Source organism: Nylanderia fulva, unplaced genomic scaffold (genome assembly GCF_048542155.1).
Source record: "Nylanderia fulva isolate GAGA-0341 unplaced genomic scaffold, ASM4854215v1 Scaffold19, whole genome shotgun sequence".
Lineage (NCBI taxonomy): Eukaryota > Metazoa > Arthropoda > Insecta > Hymenoptera > Formicidae > Nylanderia > Nylanderia fulva.
In genome coordinates this window covers 1,788,794-1,811,583 of record NW_028190161.1, presented here as the reverse complement: position 1 = coordinate 1,811,583, position 22,790 = coordinate 1,788,794, and the positions used below count along the sequence as shown (strand labels likewise).

Below are 22,790 nucleotides of genomic sequence, written 5' to 3'. Positions count from 1 at the left end.
TTATTCGTAATTATTTTTTTTTTTTTGATAATATTTTTGAATATTTTATTTATGAAATATATTTTTATAATATCAATATTTTCTTAAATAAATCAAATTGTTCAGAAATAAGTTGACCCCAGGTCAAGAACTTTATTATTTGTTCAAAGAGAATGAAGAAGTAGGTCGATAATTTGAAATTCTATAATTTTTGAGTTAATCCGGCACGGGGCAGCACGCACTGAACCTACACGCCGCGCTTCAAGCGTTCGATTATCGAATCGATCGGGGATGAACTGCCTCGTCATCGAACCTGGGCATTCGCTCCTGGCACGGCTTTGCGATTAGTCACATGTGGGTTTTCCGTCGCGATTCTAATTGTTCGTAGTTCGTTTGATTAATAAAAAAAATAATCAGATTGATATTCTGCTGTGATTCAGTGATAAGTGAGATGTGAAATACGTTCACTTTGACATTCGCTAATTAACGGTAGCAACAAGGTGCGCCGTTATATACGCGACATAAAATTTGCGCTCAAAACATTGTTAACGAAGCGGAATTCAGTGATTTGGGACCAGAATTCACGCAATGGTGAAATATCAAGGTGCCGAAGTCTGATTGTTTCCACGAACGTAATAATTGTATACATGAGGCTCGCGCGTGTTCGCTTGGCACGCGTAGATCACGTGAGTTGGAGCGCGCAGATCACGTGATCAGTCATCTGGGACTGATACCTGATGTCGTGATTGTGTTTGCGTTCCTTTTTTTCATCCCTTCGAGCCCGTGGTGCTCAACGCACTGTAACATTTATGTGATCAGTGATTCTTCATGTTAATTGAAACATTTCGGTTCGCGATTTAATATCGCATTCGCCGCAATCGGCAACGTGTACGAAATCTTAATGTGAGATTTCGAACGATTCGATACACGAGTTTCGAGCGTGTTCATCGTAACTAGCAATTGTTATGCAACAAATAGTTTTTCGGTGGTGTCCATGCAACACATGCTAGATACCATATAGTGAGACATTTCGGACTGCTTAACAACCACGTCGTACGTGTTTTCGCGGTGACTATTTTATTCGTTAATAGATAAAGATTTTATGTAAAGGTTTCAAATTAATTTGCGTTTATGTACATTGTGACTCTCGGACAAATTTAGTTAATAAATGGATTGTTTTTGTGTAATTTGTGCATATAACTCCGTATTCTGGTTCTCGATTCGGCACGTGGCTTAAATCGTTACCCATCCTGCGCACCAATCGGAGCGCGTCCACCCTCCTTAAGATACAGTCCACTTTGAATCTTCCTGTGCAATCTATACACGAGACGGATATCGACGATCGGATTTACAACCCGATTGTCAGGATCCGTAGCTTCGTGCGTGAGCGTTCAACGTCAGCAATCGAGCGTACGCGCAAACATTTTTTGGTCCTTCGAGCCGGATGGGAGAGTAATGACGAATCGAGAACACTGAATTAAGGACACCAGTGATATTTAAGTGCAGCGTGATTCGAGATACAGTCAGTCAAGTAATCGCGTTTAAGTAGACAATCGTGTTAGTGACATATTCATAAACAACTATAGTGTCAAAATGGAAGACGCTCTTGCAAATCAGCAAACTATCTTCCACTCAATTGCTCGAGCTCTCGACAATTTCAAAAAGATTGGTCGTTCTAATTTGACGGCCGCAAGGGTTCGCTCACGGATTGCGACTTTACAAGCTCAATGGACTCAAGGTGTGCACAATCACACCATTCTGCTTCAACTTGTTCCAGAGGATGATCAAGGGTCAATTAATTATTTCAAGAAGAATCAATTCGACCTTCACGAAGATCTCTATCAATCAGCCCTGGATCATATGAACGAATGTCTAGAAGACCTGGTTCCTGTCGTAAGTCGAGATACATCCCTCGAAACTTCTTTTGCGCAAATGGACGCATCGTCATTCTCGTTAAAGCATCTCCCTCCTATTAAATTACCGCCTTTTTCTGGAAAAAACGAGGATTGGGAGACCTTTCGCGACCGTTTTCAGTCGTTGATTATAGATAACAAAGAATTGTCAAATTTCACTCGTATGCATTTTTTGATCTCTAGTTTGACAGGTCCGGCCCGCGATGCGATATCAGGAATCAAAGTAACCGCCGAAAATTTTAAGGTCGCGTGGAAAGCGTTAACCACGCGTTTCGAGAACAAACGACGGTTGATCGAAGTACATGTGTCGACCTTATATCATCTTCCAAAGATGACTCGCGAATCAGCGTCAGAACTTCACGAGTTGCGAGATAAAACGGAACAAGCGTTAGCGACATTGAAACGTCTTGATCGTACAGCAGAGGATATTGTAAGCGATATATTAGTATACTTCATTTCACAAAAGTTTGATTCCGCTACGCGTCGAGCGTGGAAATTGAAGAGTAGCGATAACGAAAATCCTCCAACGTACAAAGACTTGATACGTTTCATATCTTCGCGCGCTATAGCGCTTGAGGAACTCCATCCTCACGAACACGATAAAACGAAGTCACATTCGAGAGTGACAAGCGCCACCGCAACTGCGTCAGTTAATTTGTCATGTCCAATTTGTAAACAATCTCACTTTCTCTCTAAGTGTCAACAATTTCTTTCAATGAGCACGGATCAACGACGCGAATTGATAAAGAAACTTAAGCGATGTTTCAATTGCTTAAGCGATAAGCACGTAGCACTTAATTGTCAGAGTAAATTCACGTGTCGCAAATGTAGCAAGCGGCATCACACAATGATCCACGTTGACTCGCGCTCATTGCAACAAACAACGAGCATTCCTGCGTCATCGAGTTCGCAGAATGTTACTAATATATCAAATGTCACAGCGCTTTCAGCGGTCACGTTAACTACATCACCGACTCCTGTGGTGTTGTCTACGGCAACGGTGAAAATACATTCGCTTTCTGGACGTTCCTTAACTGTCAGAGCCTTACTTGACGGTGGTTCAGAACTCACATTTCTTACGGAACGCGTAGCGCAAATTTTACGCTTACCTCGTATGCAAACATTTACTTCAACTTCGGGGATTAGCTGTGCAGATACCGGTACATGCCGATCTGCCGCGTTAATTAATATTTCGCCTCGCGATAAACCTGAGCCAACCTTCACCACGGTAGCTTACATCATGAGAGCATTGACGAAGTATGCTCCCAGACACGCTTCGTCATTACGTGACTGGAAACACATCTCCAACTTGACCTTAGCGGATGACGATCCGACTGGATCAACTCCTATTGACCTCATTATTGGAGCTGATTTGTATAGCAAGGTTCTTGTCAATATACGCAATGGACCCATAGGTCAACCAGACGCTATACAATCGCATTTTGGGTGGATTCTATCTGGACCTACGTCAATCCCTAATCATGTCATACAAAACACCCATGTAGTCGGCTCTACTTTGGTTTCATCGCATGTCGGAGCCCAACCTCAAGGCTCACCATTACCCAGTTCACAACAAAGGTATCATGCAGTTGCTCACTGCTGCTCCTTGGAACGGCAATTATGTAAGTTTTGGGAGGTTGAAGAAACTCCTCAACATGTTCATGCGTCCATAGAAGATAAACAATGCGAGGATCACTTTCAACGCACGCATACTAGAACAGCAGATGGCAGATATGTCGTGCGACTCCCTTTTAAAGAGGGCCCGCCTATTAAAATAGGCGACTCTCGCAGCATAGCTGAACGCCGACTTTCGTCGCTAATTCGTAAATTTGCTCGTCAACCCACACTTGCACAAGAATATTTGGACTTCATGCGCGAATATGAGCAATTAAATCATATGAAGCAAGTCGCTCCTTTGCATTCAAATAATGTTCAAGCGACCTATATACCTCATCATCCAGTCATCAAGGAGACAAGTTCGACAACCCGTTTAAGAGTCGTGTTCGACGCCTCCTGCCTCACATCCAATGGAACGTCTCTCAACTTTCACATGTACACCGGCCCAAAATTGCAGTCCGATCTACAAGCAGTTATATTGCGCTGGAGGCAATATAAATATGTATATTCTGCGGACATCGCTAAAATGTATCGCCAAATATTAATCGATCCTAGAGATAGAGACTACCAACGGATACTGTGGGTCGACCACAACTCAACTATACAGGAATATCAACTCCTTACCGTTACTTACGGCACTGCGTCAGCACCGTTTCTTGCTCTTCGAGTAATCCAACAATTGAACTGTGACGAGGGAGATTCATTTCCGTTAGCCTCTCCCATCCTAAGAGAAAACATCTACGTCGATGATGTATTATTTGGTGCAGACGATATCACACTGTTAAAGCAAGCTCGCACTCAACTTTGTAATTTGCTGAACCGTGGTGGTTTCGATCTCCGGAAATGGGCCAGTAACCACTCAGAATTGCTTTCAGATATTCAGCCTGACAATCATGGATTGGCTTACGCAAAAAATTTGGAGACTGATGACAGTCTAAAAATCCTCGGTATTGTCTGGAACCCGAAACATGACTGCTTTCAGTTTCAAATTACATTATCTGAAACTGTTCCTAACACCAAACGAGCAATTCTATCAACAATAGCAAGATTATTCGACCCGCTCGGGTGGGTCACACCTGCGATTTTAAAGGCGAAAACTCTCATGCAGCAATTATGGCGACACCGTATCGGATGGGACGACATTATTCCGGACGAAATCTTATCATCCTGGAAGTCTATCTACGAGTCATTACCCTATCTACGAAAAATTCAACTGAGTCGCTGGACAGGTTTTGAGTCCGGAACGGCAACTGTGGAATTACACGGGTTCGCGGACGCATCCACAATCGCTTACGCAGCAGTGGTGTTTTTACGCGTGACATCCTCCTCTGGGAAAATTACGGTCTCGCTCATTGCTGGGCGATCTAAAGTCGCGTCTCTTAAACCAATGACGGTTCCTCGCCTCGAACTTTCTGCTGCCGTTCTGCTAGTTCGCTTGATTGACTTTATCAAGCAGTCACTTCATTTAAGCGACATTGCGATTTATTGTTGGACAGACTCCACTGTAGTTCTCGCATGGCTCAAGAAGCACCCCTCAAATTGGAAAACTTTCGTAGCTCATAGAGTAGCCGAAATTCAGACACGATTACCAACCGGTAGTTGGCATCACGTAAACACCAGTGAAAACCCCGCAGACTGTGCTTCGCGCGGATTACTCGGCCGAGATTTGATATCCATCAACCTATGGTGGCATGGGCCGTCATGGTTGCATCTTCATTCTGATGAGTGGCCTCATCAAATTCTATCAGAGCACCACGAAACTCAGTTGGAACTGAAGGCATGTGAAGCTCATCAAAACAGTACTCGTGAAGACTGGAGTCTTGCTGCACGGTATTCATGGTGGCCAAAATTGATACGCGTCACTGCATATATATACCGATTCATAAACAAATGTCAACGGAAGCACGCGGCAGATCACAAAGATCACGTCCGGTCCCACGCCATTACAGCATTTGAGTACATGCAGTCTCGTAACTTTTGGTTGCATATGATTCAAGCAGAGGTGTTCAAGCAAGAACTTTACTTACTCAAATCAAACAAGAGGTTATCAAGAAACAGCGCTCTGATATCATTAAATCCATTCCTAGACGCAAATGGTCTACTCCGCGTTGGCGGAAGATTGGAGCATTCTCATCTACCATTTCAATCCAAACATCCAGTTCTACTAGCTGATCATCCAATTACTACAATGCTCATTCGCTACACGCACATAGCCTCGCTGCACGCCGGTCTTCAGTCTACCCTGTCTAAAATTCGCCAAGAATTTTGGATTATAAAATCTAGGCCTTTAGTTAAATCAGTTATCTACAGGTGCGTTCGATGCACGCGAGAAAGAGCTCAGGTAGCCAATCAGTTAATGGGTCAACTCCCATCAACTCGAGTCTCAACGCCAACGAGGGCGTTTTTGCACAGCGGCATCGATTATGCCGGTCCAGTGCTCATTCGAGCCTCTGCTGGTCGAGGAATCACCTCACGAAAGGCTTACATAGCCGTTTTCATATGTTTGGCAACTCGAGCCATTCATCTCGAGTTAGTCAGCGATTATTCAACGCCAGCATTTTTGAACGCATTTCAACGATTTTGCGCCAGACGAGGCTTGCCAGCAGTTATGTATTCGGATAACGGTACAACATTCACAGGAGCCGATAAAGAGCTATCCCGCGCGTATCGGGATGCTCAACGCAATACGGATTTTCTCAATTTAATCGCAACAGATAGGATCACTTGGAGTTTCATCCCGCCTCATGCTCCTCATTTTGGAGGACTATGGGAGGCAGGAGTGAAGAGTGTCAAACACCACCTTCGTCGAATTGTAAGCTCACACGCATTGACATTTGAGGAGTTCACGACAGTGTTGTGCAAAATTGAGGCTATCCTCAACTCAAGGCCGCTTTCTCCACTCAATGATACTCCAGATGACTACGAGTTCCTGACCCCAGGTCACCTTTTGATTGGGACTGCCATTACTACGAATCCGGAACCTTCCGTTCTACAATTGAACGAAAACAGATTGTCGCGATGGCAATTACTCAGACAGATTACGGAGCGTTTTTGGAAGCAGTGGCAGTCAGATTATGTCAATACTCTTCAACAAAGATCAAAGTGGCGTCGAGAAACGCCTCCGATTCAGGTTGGCTCAATGGTTTTGATTCAAAACCCCCTTCTCCCACCGTGTAAATGGGAATTAGGGCGAGTTATTCATTGTCATCCGGGCTCTGACGGGTTAACTCGAGTCGTCTCAGTTAAAACAGCGACGTCCGAATACAAGCGACCAGTAACTAAACTGTGCCTACTACCTATCGATATTAACTTAATCGATCAACTGTCGGAACGTAAGACAGGTACTGCGGAAAACCCAACTCCATAATGCGCATGCAACGTCTCAATCGTTCGCATAATTAGGACAAGTCAAGTCCTTCGTAGTTAGTTAAGGCGGGCGGCGCTCAATATCCTTGACTACTCAAGACCACTCGCGTCGCGTTAATGTAAGTTTAGTAAGAATCTATGTCTTAATATTGTTATTCAATCATGTAAGCAACCAAATGCCTGTTATTGTTCAATATGTAATCACTGAATCTCACTCGAAAAATCATTAAGCGATTAACGTTTTATTTTTTCTCTTTTTTTTCTTTATGTAACAAAAAAAAACCCCAAACCTGGGGTAAGTTCTTTAGTTACTGTAAGACATTTCGAAATCTTTATTTCGAGGCGGGCGGTATGTTCAGAAGTAAGTTGACCCCAGGTCAAGAACTTTATTATTTGTTCAAAGAGAATGAAGAAGTAGGTCGATAATTTGAAATTCTATAATTTTTGAGTTAATCCGGCACGGGGCAGCACGCACTGAACCTACACGCCGCGCTTCAAGCGTTCGATTATCGAATCGATCGGGGATGAACTGCCTCGTCATCGAACCTGGGCATTCGCTCCTGGCACGGCTTTGCGATTAGTCACATGTGGGTTTTCCGTCGCGATTCTAATTGTTCGTAGTTCGTTTGATTAATAAAAAAAATAATCAGATTGATATTCTGCTGTGATTCAGTGATAAGTGAGATGTGAAATACGTTCACTTTGACATTCGCTAATTAACGGTAGCAACAAGGTGCGCCGTTATATACGCGACATAAAATTTGCGCTCAAAACATTGTTAACGAAGCGGAATTCAGTGATTTGGGACCAGAATTCACGCAATGGTGAAATATCAAGGTGCCGAAGTCCGATTGTTTCCACGAACGTAATAATTGTATACATGAGGCTCGCGCGTGTTCGCTTGGCACGCGTAGATCACGTGAGTTGGAGCGCGCAGATCACGTGATCAGTCATCTGAGACTGATACCTGATGTCGTGATTGTGTTTGCGTTCCTTTTTTTCATCCCTTCGAGCCCGTGGTGCTCAACGCACTGTAACATTTATGTGATCAGTGATTCTTCATGTTAATTGAAACATTTCGGTTCGCGATTTAATATCGCATTCGCCGCAATCGGCAACGTGTACGAAATCTTAATGTGAGATTTCGAACGATTCGATACACGAGTTTCGAGCGTGTTCATCGTAACTAGCAATTGTTATGCAACAAATAGTTTTTCGGTGGTGTCCATGCAACACATGCTAGATACCATATAGTGAGACATTTCGGACTGCTTAACAACCACGTCGTACGTGTTTTCGCGGTGACTATTTTATTCGTTAATAGATAAAGATTTTATGTAAAGGTTTCAAATTAATTTGCGTTTATGTACATTGTGACTCTCGGACAAATTTAGTTAATAAATGGATTGTTTTTGTGTAATTTGTGCATATAACTCCGTATTCTGGTTCTCGATTCGGCACGTGGCTTAAATCGTTACCCATCCTGCGCACCAATCGGAGCGCGTCCACCCTCCTTAAGATACAGTCCACTTTGAATCTTCCTGTGCAATCTATACACGAGACGGATATCGACGATCGGATTTACAACCCGATTGTCAGGATCCGTAGCTTCGTGCGTGAGCGTTCAACGTCAGCAATCGAGCGTACGCGCAAACACAAATCATATAAATTTTAATGCCGTTTTCTGTAAAAGTACAAACAGTCTTTAAAATAAATTAATTTTTTAAATGAATAATTGAGAAATCGATAGATTGTGTTATAAAGAATTAAATAAATAAATAATTGATATATAAAAAAATAATTTCTATTTATTTTTTTACCATTTAAAAGTATCTTAACAGATGACATTAATTGTAGAATGTCTTGATATTATCTGTTTGAATATGTGTATAATAAAATAAATATACTTAATATTGCGTAGATAATTCTTTGTGTATATATTTAAAAAAATCGATGTATATACAGAAGATAGATTAAGAAAAATAATTTATTTTTGCATGAAAAATTATCTCTTCTTCGGTTGTATTATGTTCTCGGATACACCCAATATTTTTATCGCCGAAGAATTTATTGACGAAGAATACTGACCCAATAGATACAAAATTCCGACTCTCGCCGATCTGTTCGCAAATATGCTTTACTACCCAACCATTCCCATTTTTATCGCAACCCACACGGTTTAATGCAACCTCCGGGGAATAAGATACGCATGATGCATCATGCAATCGAAAGAATGCATCAACGAACGATACGCTCACGTACTTCATTCTGCATATAACCCAAATGGCAGGTACGATATTCCGCAGGTTTTACGGCGAAATTGCAAACATATAAAAAAGATTATACTGCATAATTTTTCTCGGCGATTCTCGGTAGGAATATGCGTATCCGTAACCAATAAGCCACGCCCGTAAAGTCAGGGATCGTCGTAAAACTCAAGCGTTTCTCGTTTACACAGAAGAGTGCGTGACAAAAACAACCATAAATTTTTGGAATTTGATTACCGGATCATTACCGAATTTTATGATACTGAACTCGACAAATTCGCCCAATTTTTCCTTCGTCCCAAACCCATTCATCTTACGATTCTTCCGCAGCATTGCGGAAGTTCTAGTCGTTTGCTAATTTTCTAAGTTTCCTCCGAAAAGAAACTAAATACATTTAAAAAGCAATGTATTATTAAAAATATATTGTAAGATTATTGAGAATATTATTTTCAACTTAGGTGACAAAAATAATTATTATGTAATTTGTCTGAAATGCATTCAGAAAAATGCGAAAAAATAAATGACATTAATAACTATTTTGATGAGTGTGATGATTTGTTTGAAAGATGATTAATTTTTTTTGATTTCTGATGTTTCGGTATACATATTATTTATATCAGCGCGAAAGAAATCTTACAAATAATTTGTTACAAAATAATTTAAATTATAAATTAGATATTATGAGAAAATTATAAATAAAGAATTAATTAATATAGTGTTGTGTTTTATGTTAATATATACCTTTACATTAATAAAAATATAATTATGATGTTAGAATAATATTAATTAAAGTAAAATATATTTATTATAATTTTTTCTAACTTTTTTTTATAAATAATATATGTAATTTAAAATTAATATACACATATATGTATTTTCTCTTTCACCAGAAAATATATCTTCTTCCATGAGAATGAATTTCTTTAATCAAACTGGCAATGCTCCATTGGCATAGCTATAAATTTCATGATAATTTGCCCGTTCAGAAGAAGTCTCTCGAAAAGAATCGATAGCATCATTATTTTTCGACACAAATGAAATGCATTGCGAGATGAAAGACATGTACGGCTTAAGAAAGGAGATAAATTGAGATATATTTTCTAACGAGGTATATAAGAAATAATGATACCTATCACATTATCATATCAAATATATTTGCTAAGTTTGGTATCTACTTGAAAACGTGACATGTATAAAAATTGTCGATATAGAAATCATCACTCTTTTTATATTTTTTAGATAAAAATGTCATTATTTTTCAGAAAATCTAATTAATAAGACAATATTCATCGTATATAAAAAAAACTTTATTCAAGAACTAATTCAATCATTTTTATATAAGCAACGATCGGTGAGTCTTATATGTATAAATCTATTTTAAGTAATGATATTTATTTAATAATATAAAATATCAAATTAAGTTTAATTTCATTACACATATTATTCTTCTATTTTATTTAAATCGTACAATGCAGCATTTTGATTATCACGGTCGCAACTGGTGGTGATAGAATTACGATATTAATTGGGCGAGTATAATATATCCATTATTAACGCAATTGTTGATAATTATGTCAATGTTTCCAGCACACTGCATCCCTTTAGAAATAATGTATCGATTCTCCCTTGAGAGGACCAATTGCCGTAATTTTGTCAAGATGTGACAGAATGCATCGTGACTGATAAGAAGGTTTGAAAGCACATTGAATTCTGGAAAGGGAGAAGACTTTCGAGGATACTTTAGAGAGGGTGCCGAGGTAAGAAATGGACAAGATGCCACCACGGTAATCGGCAATCGTTCTTCGTTTCGCAGCAACGGACGTGAGCTTCTCTCGCCTAGATCCTTTCTATTTCCGAGAAAGAGAGAGAGAAGTATTAATTCTGTCTGTATTATTATAAAATGAGTTTATACGTAAGATAATAATTTTTACACTAACAATAAGATAATAATTAAAAATTAGAATATTTGCAATTTTTATATACACATTAAATATTTTATAATTAAATATATATAAAATATTTGCTGAGCAAACATCTCTATGTAAATGTTTTATATAAGAAAGGAAATTATTTTTCGACGTTTATATTAAGATTCTAACTGTCATAATTTGTCTACTGTCAAGATTTGAAAAGCAAGAGTTTACGAAGATTTTACTGATCTTGTGTGTTCTTGTCCGTTTGGTTTCCCTCTTCCAAAATTTTACTTCTATCGTTACTTTCCCATGAAATGGAAGAAACACGGAATAGCGAGTTTGCCATCGTTGAAAACGCGAGCGAATGGGGATGAGTGTGATTTGTGAGACATTTATTCCGCGCGATCGCCGCATTTATTTCTACGTGCCTGGTTCGCGCTCCATCCAATGGCGCGGAGAAAGAGCAGTAAAAAAAAAGGAATAGAAACGAAGAAACGCGGTACGAATGAACGAGCTATACCGGAGCGCCGATTATTCGACGTATTCTGAATTATCTCTTCATTTCGCTGCGTTTCATGACGTACACGACGGAATTTTATGCAATTTTTCAAAATGTCATTTCACTTGCAAAAAGGAGTAAAAAATATTTCTGCAAAAGTAGGATACGTTTAACAAGTATGTTTTTTCTTTTTAGTAAAAAATTGTAAAAACTGTATACAAAGTTTTCAAAATAAATTAACACAAATATAAATGTAAAAAAGTTTATATAAAAAGAAATTTGTACGTAAAATAATATATATAAAAAATATCGCATATGAAATATAAGAAAGATTAAATAATTTTTATTAAAAAAAATATGAATAACTATTTCTTGGATATTTAAATTGATTTCTCCTGTTTTTAAAGAGTATAGATTTGCAGCGTCGGGAAAAATCAGTATCTATAAAAATACAATATGAACTCATCAAGCGGTAAGCAAAAGAAAAAAAATTTTCTTTCTGTTATTTTTAATTAAAAGTTTCAAGTAATGTAAAAGATATTTTCTTTTTTATTCTTTATTCACAATTCAGGTTCCATATGTTTCTTTCGCACGCGAGCTCGCTGTTGCTCGGCGCTTTATAGAGAGAGAAAAAAAGAATCTCACACGATATGTCTCGATAAACTTGAACAATGTGTTTTAAAAGCGCGCAATCGTCAACGGTCGGTTATTTCGCGCGTGGGGACTGGCAGATGAACGGATCAACGAAATACGCTTAAAGGTCCGCGCGTACGCGTAAAGAGTTCTCTATTTTTTGCCAATTTTAAGCAATTCTGAATTCGCACGAATGCTATGAAAATCGGCTTGGTCGTTGATCGGGACGATGTGCTACGCCAATAGTATTCGCGGATCAACGCCACAACCGACGGGCTATTGTTTATCAATAAATTTTCCCGAGAGGATAACGAACAAGAATAATGGTGCATTGATTGCAACGAATGCATTTTTGTAACTTCTGCGTTACGAGAAGCATGCGCGAAGTGCATATAGTTTTTAGCCAACATATAGCGTATATGTGTGTGTTTTAAATAGAATTTGATTTATAAAAATATATATAATGATAGAAAAATATTTTTACTATTTATTCAACATACCTGTATGCTGCTGTATGCTTAAGTGTTATCTGATGCATCAACAAGCAAACAATAATATGCCAAAAATAAATTGTTTTATTAATTGTTCTCTAAATATTTATTAAGAAAAAAATTATCTCAAAATAGAGAATATAATTTTATATTATTGTCTTTCTTTTTCTTGTATTCTGGGATGTTGTATATAATTATAGATGTACGCAAAATATATGCAATGAAATGAAAAAATACCAACAACAGTACGATCGTGATGTACCGATACATCTGAGATTTTTCGTTTTTGACAAGATATGAATCAATTGATTCTTCGCTTTCCAATTTTAAATCCTACTTTACGGTTAAGGCAGAAAACTGAGCAAACGCAGATAGACAAGATGTGACAAAGTACGGTCGTGTTATTTCGTGTTGAATTGGTTCTCTTTCGGATTCAACACACGCACGACGCGGTTACTTACATTTACATTTCACAGACCGAATAAGATTGATAATACCGTCGAAGACGAATTATGGCACGACGTTCTTTCCTTTCCATTTAATTCGTCAGTTACTTAATAATTCAATGCTCACGGAGAATTTCAAATCAGCTATTTAATTTCTCGCCTGTGTGCGCACATGTACGGTGAATGTGCATATATATATATATATATATATATATATATATATAAGAATATATATATATATATATATATATATATATATTCTTTACTCGTGTTGTATATTTATATATCCAGTCATATTTCTGCAATGACTGTATTTTAATAAAATATAACGTACGTGAAATTTCAATATATTATAACATTTGACTGACATAGCCAAAAATAGTTAACTATATATATATTTGATTGACAGCTCCTACATGTGAAATAAATGTAAAAAGAGATTACGGTTAAGAAAATATGAAACATTGCTTTTTAATAGAGTAAAATTCTTTTTAAAATAATCTGTATCTCATTTTTTATAAAATAGGTAATATGTAATTTTATAGAAACTCTTCCTAAAAAAGATAACTGACACGTGTTATATAAATATATTTATATATATCTTCTAAAATTTTTCATTATTACTCCTTTAACTTACTATAATAAATTACTCTAAAATTTTTATCAATATATTATTATAGTTTTTCTTCGTTAATCAGATATATTTATGTAATCGCAAATATTGTAATAAAATGTCTATTTATAAAAATATTAAGAGATATCAAGAATCAATATTTTTCAATAATTAATAAGCTAGCAAAGAATTTGAAGATATAATTCTGAAGGAAAAAAAACAACAGGAATACATTCTCGCGATCTTTGCCGAATTTTGATGATATTAAATTCATATTTACGTTAACGTTCGACGTGCACAAGGGTACCGAAATGCATACATTTCTCAGCTTCCACCGTATGAAAGATCCTCACAAAGGAAGTTGGTGTACTCCCAGCGCATCTTTGAAAGCTCGCGCAAGCTCTCGTTAAACGGAACGAGAAATGCAGTCAATAATGCCGAGGTAAAAACCGCTAGATCTCAATATTACTCCAGGCAAGAGGTTATAATGTTTATGCGTATACGCGATGTGCATGCGTGAGCGCATCCTTTGATCATACGTTACACTCGTATCGTAGTTATTTACTCAATGAATAAAAGGTAAACTGAAAGTTCGCCGTGTCGACACAGCGTTGCAGGTGAAATTAAAAGCTGCAGCGCATGTGAGTTACTGCTTTTCCGCGGCGGGAGACAACAAATGTAACGATATTACGGATGTTTTCCGTTCTGCTTCGAGCGAGGAAAATGATGCGCGATGTAATACAATTTATTTGTTATCGTAAAGATATTATAAAACAAATATTCGCGGGCGTAAAAAGAAAATAAAATTTATGAATTTGCTGGAAAAACCAACTATTGCAATTGTCGTCGAGTTAGACTGACTGCATGTCATCCTAGTGAATTATATTGTTTAATCGAATCTCTGTTAAATTAATTTTGGTTTATCCGTATAATTTATCTGTCATTGCTGGCATGAACAAATTGACAAAGCCACGATCGGCTTTGCGGTGAGTCTGGGTTACACTGTAAAGTTTGAATGATTATTGAATTATCATTTTGTGATAGTTTATAATATTCAAATATTCACTACATAGTAATCAATTATAGATATGTTGTTCGATGATATCAACTAATAAATATAATCATATCATGTTTTAATATTCTGATTTTAATCATACAATTTTAATAAGATATATGATTAAATCAACATATTTACTAATATTTGAAATAATAATCTATAATACAAGTAGCGTTTTTTTTTTCATTTTCACGAATAATAAAATTCTGATGTCTATAAAATAAAGTAAAAATAATTCGATAGTATAAAAAAAATCTATCAAATCTAGTAAATAATATAGATTAAAAGATGAAAGAAAAAAGAAAAATAGCAAAAAAGTGTAAAAAAGTTATTTAGTTCAGATAAATATCGAGTACTGGTAAACATTATTTCGTTATGTATACATTCATATATATGTGTAAATAAGTAATCACTTTTTACTACATACATTTTTTTGGATTAATCAATCAGTTAATACGAATCGATAATAAAAAATAATCTGCTATGAAAAAGGCTTTATATTAATTTATGGTATTTATACATATATATAAAATGCATTCTCTTTAAAATATTTTGTGTGATATGTGAATTATATGATGATGAAATCTCACGTGAAATTCACACTTAATATACCGTTTTAAGACATAATCATCGCCGACTCCTGTTGTATGTGATCGATATCAAAGGATGCGAGTACGGTCGCCTAAAGTGCGCTTTCATTCGTCCTCACTATACACTAAATTGTGCATTGAAGCGGGAATTCTTGCATCGAAAAGCAGCGTATATCGACATTATGGATGCACTCTTTGAAAGGACCGCGGCAGTCGGTTTCCTAAAATTTCGAAGGTAATCTTGCGGAAAATACTTCCGCCGCAATGCGATAACGTGCGATTATCCTGAAGCTATTTTATTTGCTGGTATTGACGCTTGGATCAATTGACGGATTATCGAATCGTCTCACACGTTTTTTAATAATCTTTGAAAAGTGTAAAAATTCGTGTAAAATAAATATACAATGATATATACGTTTTTAAAAGATGCATTACAATTTTGTAATATTTTTATATTTATGAATATATCTGTGTTAATATAGCTCACTATTAACATTCAAAATGTTAAAAATAAATCATGTAGCAGTAAATAGATATTTTTATCGTCCATCAGTCCATCATAAACGAAATGAAAAATTATAATGGGCGATATTTGTGCTATTTACTAAAGATATTCTTTGAATATAAAATATTGTTATTTTCATATTATGATAAAAGATGTGCAATGGAACAAATACTCAGGATTCAAACAAATTATATAAATTTCGAGAATTTGGAATAATTATATGAGAGATTTGCATTTTCCGCTTTATACGAGATAGATCATTTCTACTTTGACCGATGTTAGTTCAAGAAGCATATACCTACATTTAACTCTCAGAGTTTCGCATTGGATTATCAAAACTAAAGTCAATGTGTTAACAAAATTTAATCTGCACGTAATCCTTGATTTCTGCGTTTTCCAGGCGGCATACAGAAGTTAAAGCAGGACTAACGGTCGTAAGCGAGGATTAAGATGGTAAGCTATAACCGGAAGAGAAGTGAGGCCTTCTAATTATCTTTTGCTTGCGTTCCCTTGCGACCAAGTGATTATAAAGAGTGCTATTTCTATAAGTCTCTTAGTTAATTTTCAGAAACCAAACAAATTGTATAATATATAGAATGTCACGACAGAGTTACGAATTTCGCGGAGAGAGAGAGAGAGAGAGACACATATAGATTCTTCAAATTATATTCATAAAGCCGCCTTAGCTTCTCTTTCCAGTTTGAAGAATTTATAAATAATTTTGCCCGTACGCATAAACATACACATGCGCTAGATGATTATGCGTTCGTGAGACACATATATTTTGTGTGCGAAAGTATTTTTGCATAAATGCATTCAAAATTGCACCAATCGTAAACTAGAATCGCGTTTGCTTTACATTAAATTTGTTAGTCAAATGCCTATATATAAAGTATGATAACGCATTTTATTTAGAGATAGCTGCATCTATATATACAAGTAACGTTAAAAAAACAATTAATGTTGAAAAATTGTTACATCTGTCCCTTCCACCTTCTACCGGCTAGATAGACCGCGAGCAGATCGGCCAAAATGCTAAACGAGGCCAGAACGAGCCGAAACCGCGATGTTATTCATTGCGCTTTTCAAGAGCGCTATATTTCCCGTCCAGTCAGACCCGGATTACGCGGAATGAACAGTCGAAAGCGCGGCCGGTAGTGTGGGAGGGCTTACTCGTCGTTACGACAAAACATGAAATACGCGTTAAGCCTCCGTGAAAATGACTTTGCATGGAATACGCGTCATACGGTGCCGCCTCCTCCTCCGTAAATAAGGAAGCGGAACGCTGCGCCGCTTCCTGTATAACGCAGCGGGATCGCGTCGCGATATACGTGCGATATTGCAAACAATAAATGCGCCTCCGCGCACCGGCTCGATTGGAAAATACGATAAATTTATGAGAAAATTATTGTTTTTCACTATACCTAAACGGTTACCTCGCTATTTTCCTCGCAATGTAGAACGGAATATATAATCGAGACTGATAGGAGTTAAATATATAGGTAGAGTATATTGACATAAATGTGTGTTATACTTTTGCAATATAATTGTGCATTTGAGAACAAATGAGAACGTGCGATGAAAATTAAATAGCCGCATAAAATATTACTTAGGTCGTCGGTAAAAAAAATATATATATATATATATATATATATATATAGTAATTATAACTTTAAATATTAGGAGTCTGATACGGTATTGCTGAATTAAATGTGCGAAAATTGCAATTGCTCTCAGGAAAAAGAGCGTTCAGTTAATTAAATATATAAAATAAATAACACAAATTGAAACGATTTAAAATATAATAGCGCTACATTATCAAGCATTTCAACCTGCGTTAATTCAACAACGTTACAAGTGAGTGTTACATGTTATCAGTAACTATTCGACACAGTACATCGTTCCGGTAACGAGAATTCTATATGTCCACTCTCTAGTCTGTGTTTCATGTCAAATTATGTTTAGTTTACAACTACGATCTAATTAACCATTATAAATATACGGTTTAAATATCGATCATTTAAATCCTATAAAAATGTTTGAGACTTGAACAAAATATTTGCAAAATAGGAAATTAAAAAATTCGACTAAACAAATTAAAATTGAAATCAATATCTCGTTAAATATTTAACATATTATTTCAATAAATTAATTATAGACTAATTCGTGAATTAAATAATTGTATTACTGTATACAGATATGTTGATTATAATTAATTTCTCATATAGACGTTATGTAAAATAAAGTGTCAATAAAGTAGTAATAAAATCTTGATATTATACATGTATTTTTAATTTAAAAAATGAAAAAATATAGATTTTATTTTATATTTATTCTGTGGTACAATTTAATGATATATTATCATTATATTATAGTGGCCACGGTGTAGTGTCATTGCTAATTGCAATTATGCTACAGCAAAATATATGTATATGCGTCGTATAAAAATAATGTGAGTATATGTGAACGCTTTAAAAGCGAGGAATAATTCGTATATAATTTTGCAGTAGCATGAACTTTTTAATTCAATATTATGAATCTATGTTATATCAAGTTGTATCTTAAACATTCGTATTTTTTTCATGTAAAAAAAAAGATACGTCTCCATTTTCTTATTTGACGAAAATGTCATGGCGGATGTTAAACGCTAATTAAATTTCACAACGCGTTCGCGTACGCAAAGGACATAACGATACTAAAAGGGTTATCAATGGACACAATAAGGGCGTTGCGAGTGTGTCGTAAATGTGCGCTAAATTTGAAATGTAAATTACATACATGCACGTATGCATTAATGCGTGATTAAATGTTAATATATTCTAAAAGCGGAAAGGAGAGAGAGACAGGAGAAAGGAAAAAAGAAAAGTAGAAAACAGAGAAAAAGAGAGAGAGAGAGAGAGGAAGAGAAAGAGAAAACGTGCAAAAAAATAGTTAATATGTTTGCGAGATGAAACTCTTTCTGATTCTTTTCTGCTTTTACCGTCACTTAAAGATTCATTTGCACTTAATAGCATAGCTCGGCACATATTAAATTTCACTGCTATATTTATATCTCTAGCATGCCATGCAAATATTCATACATGTTCATCACGCACATGATTAAGTTTTCAAAAAAAATTATGATGTTCCACACGAACCAGTTCTTGAAATACGTTCTTTAAATAACTCAGATATGGAAAATGCTTATCCTTACGACGCAGACATTAAAGATAAAAATAGAAAACAATGAAAAGAATTGCATGTAAACAGCAGAAAAATAGCGCAAAAGGAAAGATTTGATCTATGTGCGATACGTGTAATAAACTTACATGCAACAGCTTGTAGAATAAATTAACGCTATCATTATTATTAATTTTTCGATAGTCGATACGTGTTCAGAATATACGATTCCCAGTAAAGAATTTATCATTAATAATTAAAATAATGCAGTTTTGACTGCGCTATTTAGTATCTTTTATATATGAGGATAATTACGCGGTCTTATTTAACTGCTGGTATGAAAGAATCTCCAATTAGAACGATAAGGAAACATTCAGATCTTTTATTTTTCTCTTAAAATGTTTTTTTTTGAAAAATATTAATTGTACTTATAAATTAATTAAAATATTTAACGAGAAATAAAAAAAAATTATATATTAAAATAATGATTTAAAACTAATTAATACCTTTATTTATTTATTTATTTAATTATTATCCATATATTATTTATTTCTTTATTTTTTCATACAAACAAAAATTAGAGTTAAAGCTTTTGAAAAATCTCTTTTGTGGATTAAAAAAAATTTGAAAGCATAGTTGAAAGTGCAATGTTTTTATATAGAAATCTTCGAATTTATCAAAATTTTCAAATCTAACTCTTCCTGCATTTTAAAAATAGACAATATTTATGTAGATAATTCGCTTATCAATAACTTAGATAATGCAATAGTCTTATGTTATTACAGTAGCTTCATGCTTGTTATTTTGTACTTTTCTTATTTACAATGCTGGAGAATTTTCATGAGAAATTCCATGTTCAATACGATCCAATTACGAATCGTGGTACATAATACCTGTGTTGGATTTAATTACCATTTATTGCTTTATTGGTATGTAGACCCATAGTTTGCCGTATCGAAAGCACTGAAACTCTCCGTTTAATCCAATCATTCTGAAACATTGCAAATCGCGCGAATGTTTCTGATATAGACTTACAAAATTTTTCGGGTAAGATATATTTTCTATTAAGGTATTAAGCTAGACGCACATGCATTAGAAAAGAATCACTACTTACATTACGAGTATTTTTGTCTTTAAAACACATCACAAAACAAGTGAAATCCAGAGTATAAGAGAAATGATTTCTTCTGCGCACATTTCATTTTCTAAATTTTGTTACATTTTGGAATATATAATTTATATTTATCTTAATTATTTTGAATATTTATTTCAAATATGATAGGCTCATTCATGGATAATTAATAAGTTTATAAATTGAATCTTAGGATGTAAAAGCTGCTAGGAAGATCAAACTCATTATAGACTGTCATATGATGACTGCAAGAATACTTTTCATGTTATCAGTACACGATGGGGTTTGCATATAACTATGTAACTAGAGAACTTGACTAATGTTTAGGAAGTATATACCCTGAGGAACTTGGCTCGTTTTACATCATACCAAAATTATTCAATACAATGAACTTTAATAAAAATTTATCAAATTCTATTCACAATTTCTTAAGTCTTAATATTAAATATTTTATTAAAGCGAGGTTCATTTGAAGCTAAAAAAGACGAAATTTTATTATTAGAAATCATTAAAGCTTATTTCTTATTCTTTAATATTCCATATACGAGAAATATACATTTATAATTCATCAAAAATATATGAATAATCAAATTCATTTTATATAAAAATCAATCATCAATTTTTGACTTCCTATATCAGGAGAATCATTAAATAAGTTATCGAGCAACCTATATATAAAAGCGACGAATTATGATAAAAACTGGAACATTTATCATATGTTTTCGGAATTTCTTTCTATAAATAAAAGTTGTATAATATAAGCAATAAAAATTTGTATAATAAATGTGCGTTTTCGTTTTCCTTCTCTTTCGGCATAAGAAAATTCCTCTGACGATTTGTTTGCAGTGAAGGATGTCCGCGTGGTTAGTTACGCTACTGCGATTTGGACTTTCATATACGAGAAAATGCGAGATGCACGCGCGATATTCGGTGCATTTGTATTCATAGGCAAACAACCATTACCTCCTCTTTTAGCGCGCGCTACTAAGGGATGCACTTATTTTTCTTACTCGCATTTCCATTAAACTCGAGGGTAGGGCCTAACTTAAAGGGGTAATATATTCTCTTCTCTTTGTTACGGACGACTAAATTACGTGGTACTCTACTAGCAATTACCAAGTCAGCAACCCATTAAGTGAAGTATGCTCCGATGAAGGGGTGCCGCGCTATTACTGAAATCTTTCTGCTCGGAATATAAAATTAAGCAGGCAGAGCCTGATACACTTGAGCAAGACAGAGAGAAAGAGGAGAGAAAAAGACAGAGAGCGGCGGTAACAAGTGAGAGACGAAATCGAAGAGAGACTGCAAATTGCAATTAACTAAGTTCCACTCGAGTATCCGCGATTCGAGGAGAAGCACTAATAAGATGGTCAAAATAGATAAGCAAGCTTGTCGATATCCGTTTTGTTCCGCGGTCGCTTTGTCCGACTCGCGCCGTTATCGGACAGAGATATCGAGATATCGCTTCGCGACTGTATAATTAGCGAGCAGTTTCTGTCGAACGGTTGCACGAAGAGGTTCGCTCGGTAAAGAGCGCGTTCATCACTCGGCGAAATCGTCGCACAACAAAAACAGAGGCGAGGACATACTCTCCCTCATCCTCTCGTCTACGTTATAACGTAGCGCCATTTTTATAACAGATGACCCGTCGGTCCGGATGCTGTGCCGGACGGGCACCGACAAATACCCGCGCCGCCACTGTAAAGTTTCGGCCTGGGTATGGGGGGAAAAAAAAAAAAGAGAGAGAGAAGAGGAAAAAATAGAGAACCAGGTCTCATAAATATTTAACGACCGAAGCTGCAGACCCGCACGCAAATTTTATACCGTCCGCGTTGTTTCCCGTTGGCTTCAACGAAAAAGAGGAGCCGGAATACTTTACGTCGCTGCCCTTAAGCAAATCTCCCCCGAAGGGTAACACCGGGACTATTTTGTTCGGCGTGGAAATGTACGCTTTCTTATGCGGTCATCATGTGCGTGCGCACTTTAATTCACATCGATTCAGCCATTTACAGTTTTACCTTTTAAGTGAAAAGAGAAGAAATAGAAAGTGTAAAAGCTTTAGAAATAAATGGAAGCAAAATGCCAGGAAAAGTCATTTAAAAGGGGTTTAGATTTTTCATTACTTATATGTTATTCTAAAATTATTATGCGTCTACATTCGTGAAGAAATATGGACCTTATACTGTTAAGAATTCATAAAAGAAAGCCGCTTTCTCGCGCATATCTAAAATATAAAATTTTATTCGAATCTACTTCATAAGAGTTTATTTTCACCGTTCCATTTTCACTATTACGTCGTATTTCCTCTATTTCTCTGTGACAAGCGGAGGCTTATGGATGTTGTTGCCGCGCTGGTTCGCGGATTAAAATTCTCGGCCATTTGCATTTTACAATTTCCTCGCGAAAGCACGATTGCCGATACGAATGCAGCTTCTTCGTTTCGCGGCGACATTTATATCTTGCCTTCGCTGTTTTCGAGCAAACTTTTACGTTTGCAAGCGGCTAACGGAGGACCGCGGCGAAATGCTCGCAGCGATAGCATCATGTCGCATAAAAACTTTTGCCAAAGGTACAGAGCAAACTAGGTTAGCGCTATATTTACAGATTTGG

The 22,790-nt window shown here is 36.0% G+C and overlaps 1 protein-coding gene across 1 annotated transcript; it reads left to right on the top strand.

Annotated features, from left to right (window-relative positions):
- The first annotated feature begins 1,572 nt into the window (after positions 1-1,572).
- Positions 1,573-6,876, top strand: LOC114933740 (uncharacterized). Its single transcript, XM_085481827.1, has one exon. The coding sequence runs from the start codon at positions 1,573-1,575 to the stop codon at positions 6,874-6,876; it is 5,304 nt and encodes a 1,767-aa protein (XP_085337953.1).
- Positions 6,877-22,790: the final 15,914 nt, after the last annotated feature.

Bases quoted from the DNA above. Each gene is read 5' to 3' on its own strand.
- LOC114933740 (XM_085481827.1), top strand. From the start codon at position 1,573: ATGGAAGACGCTCTTGCAAATCAGCAAACTATCTTCCACTCAATTGCT.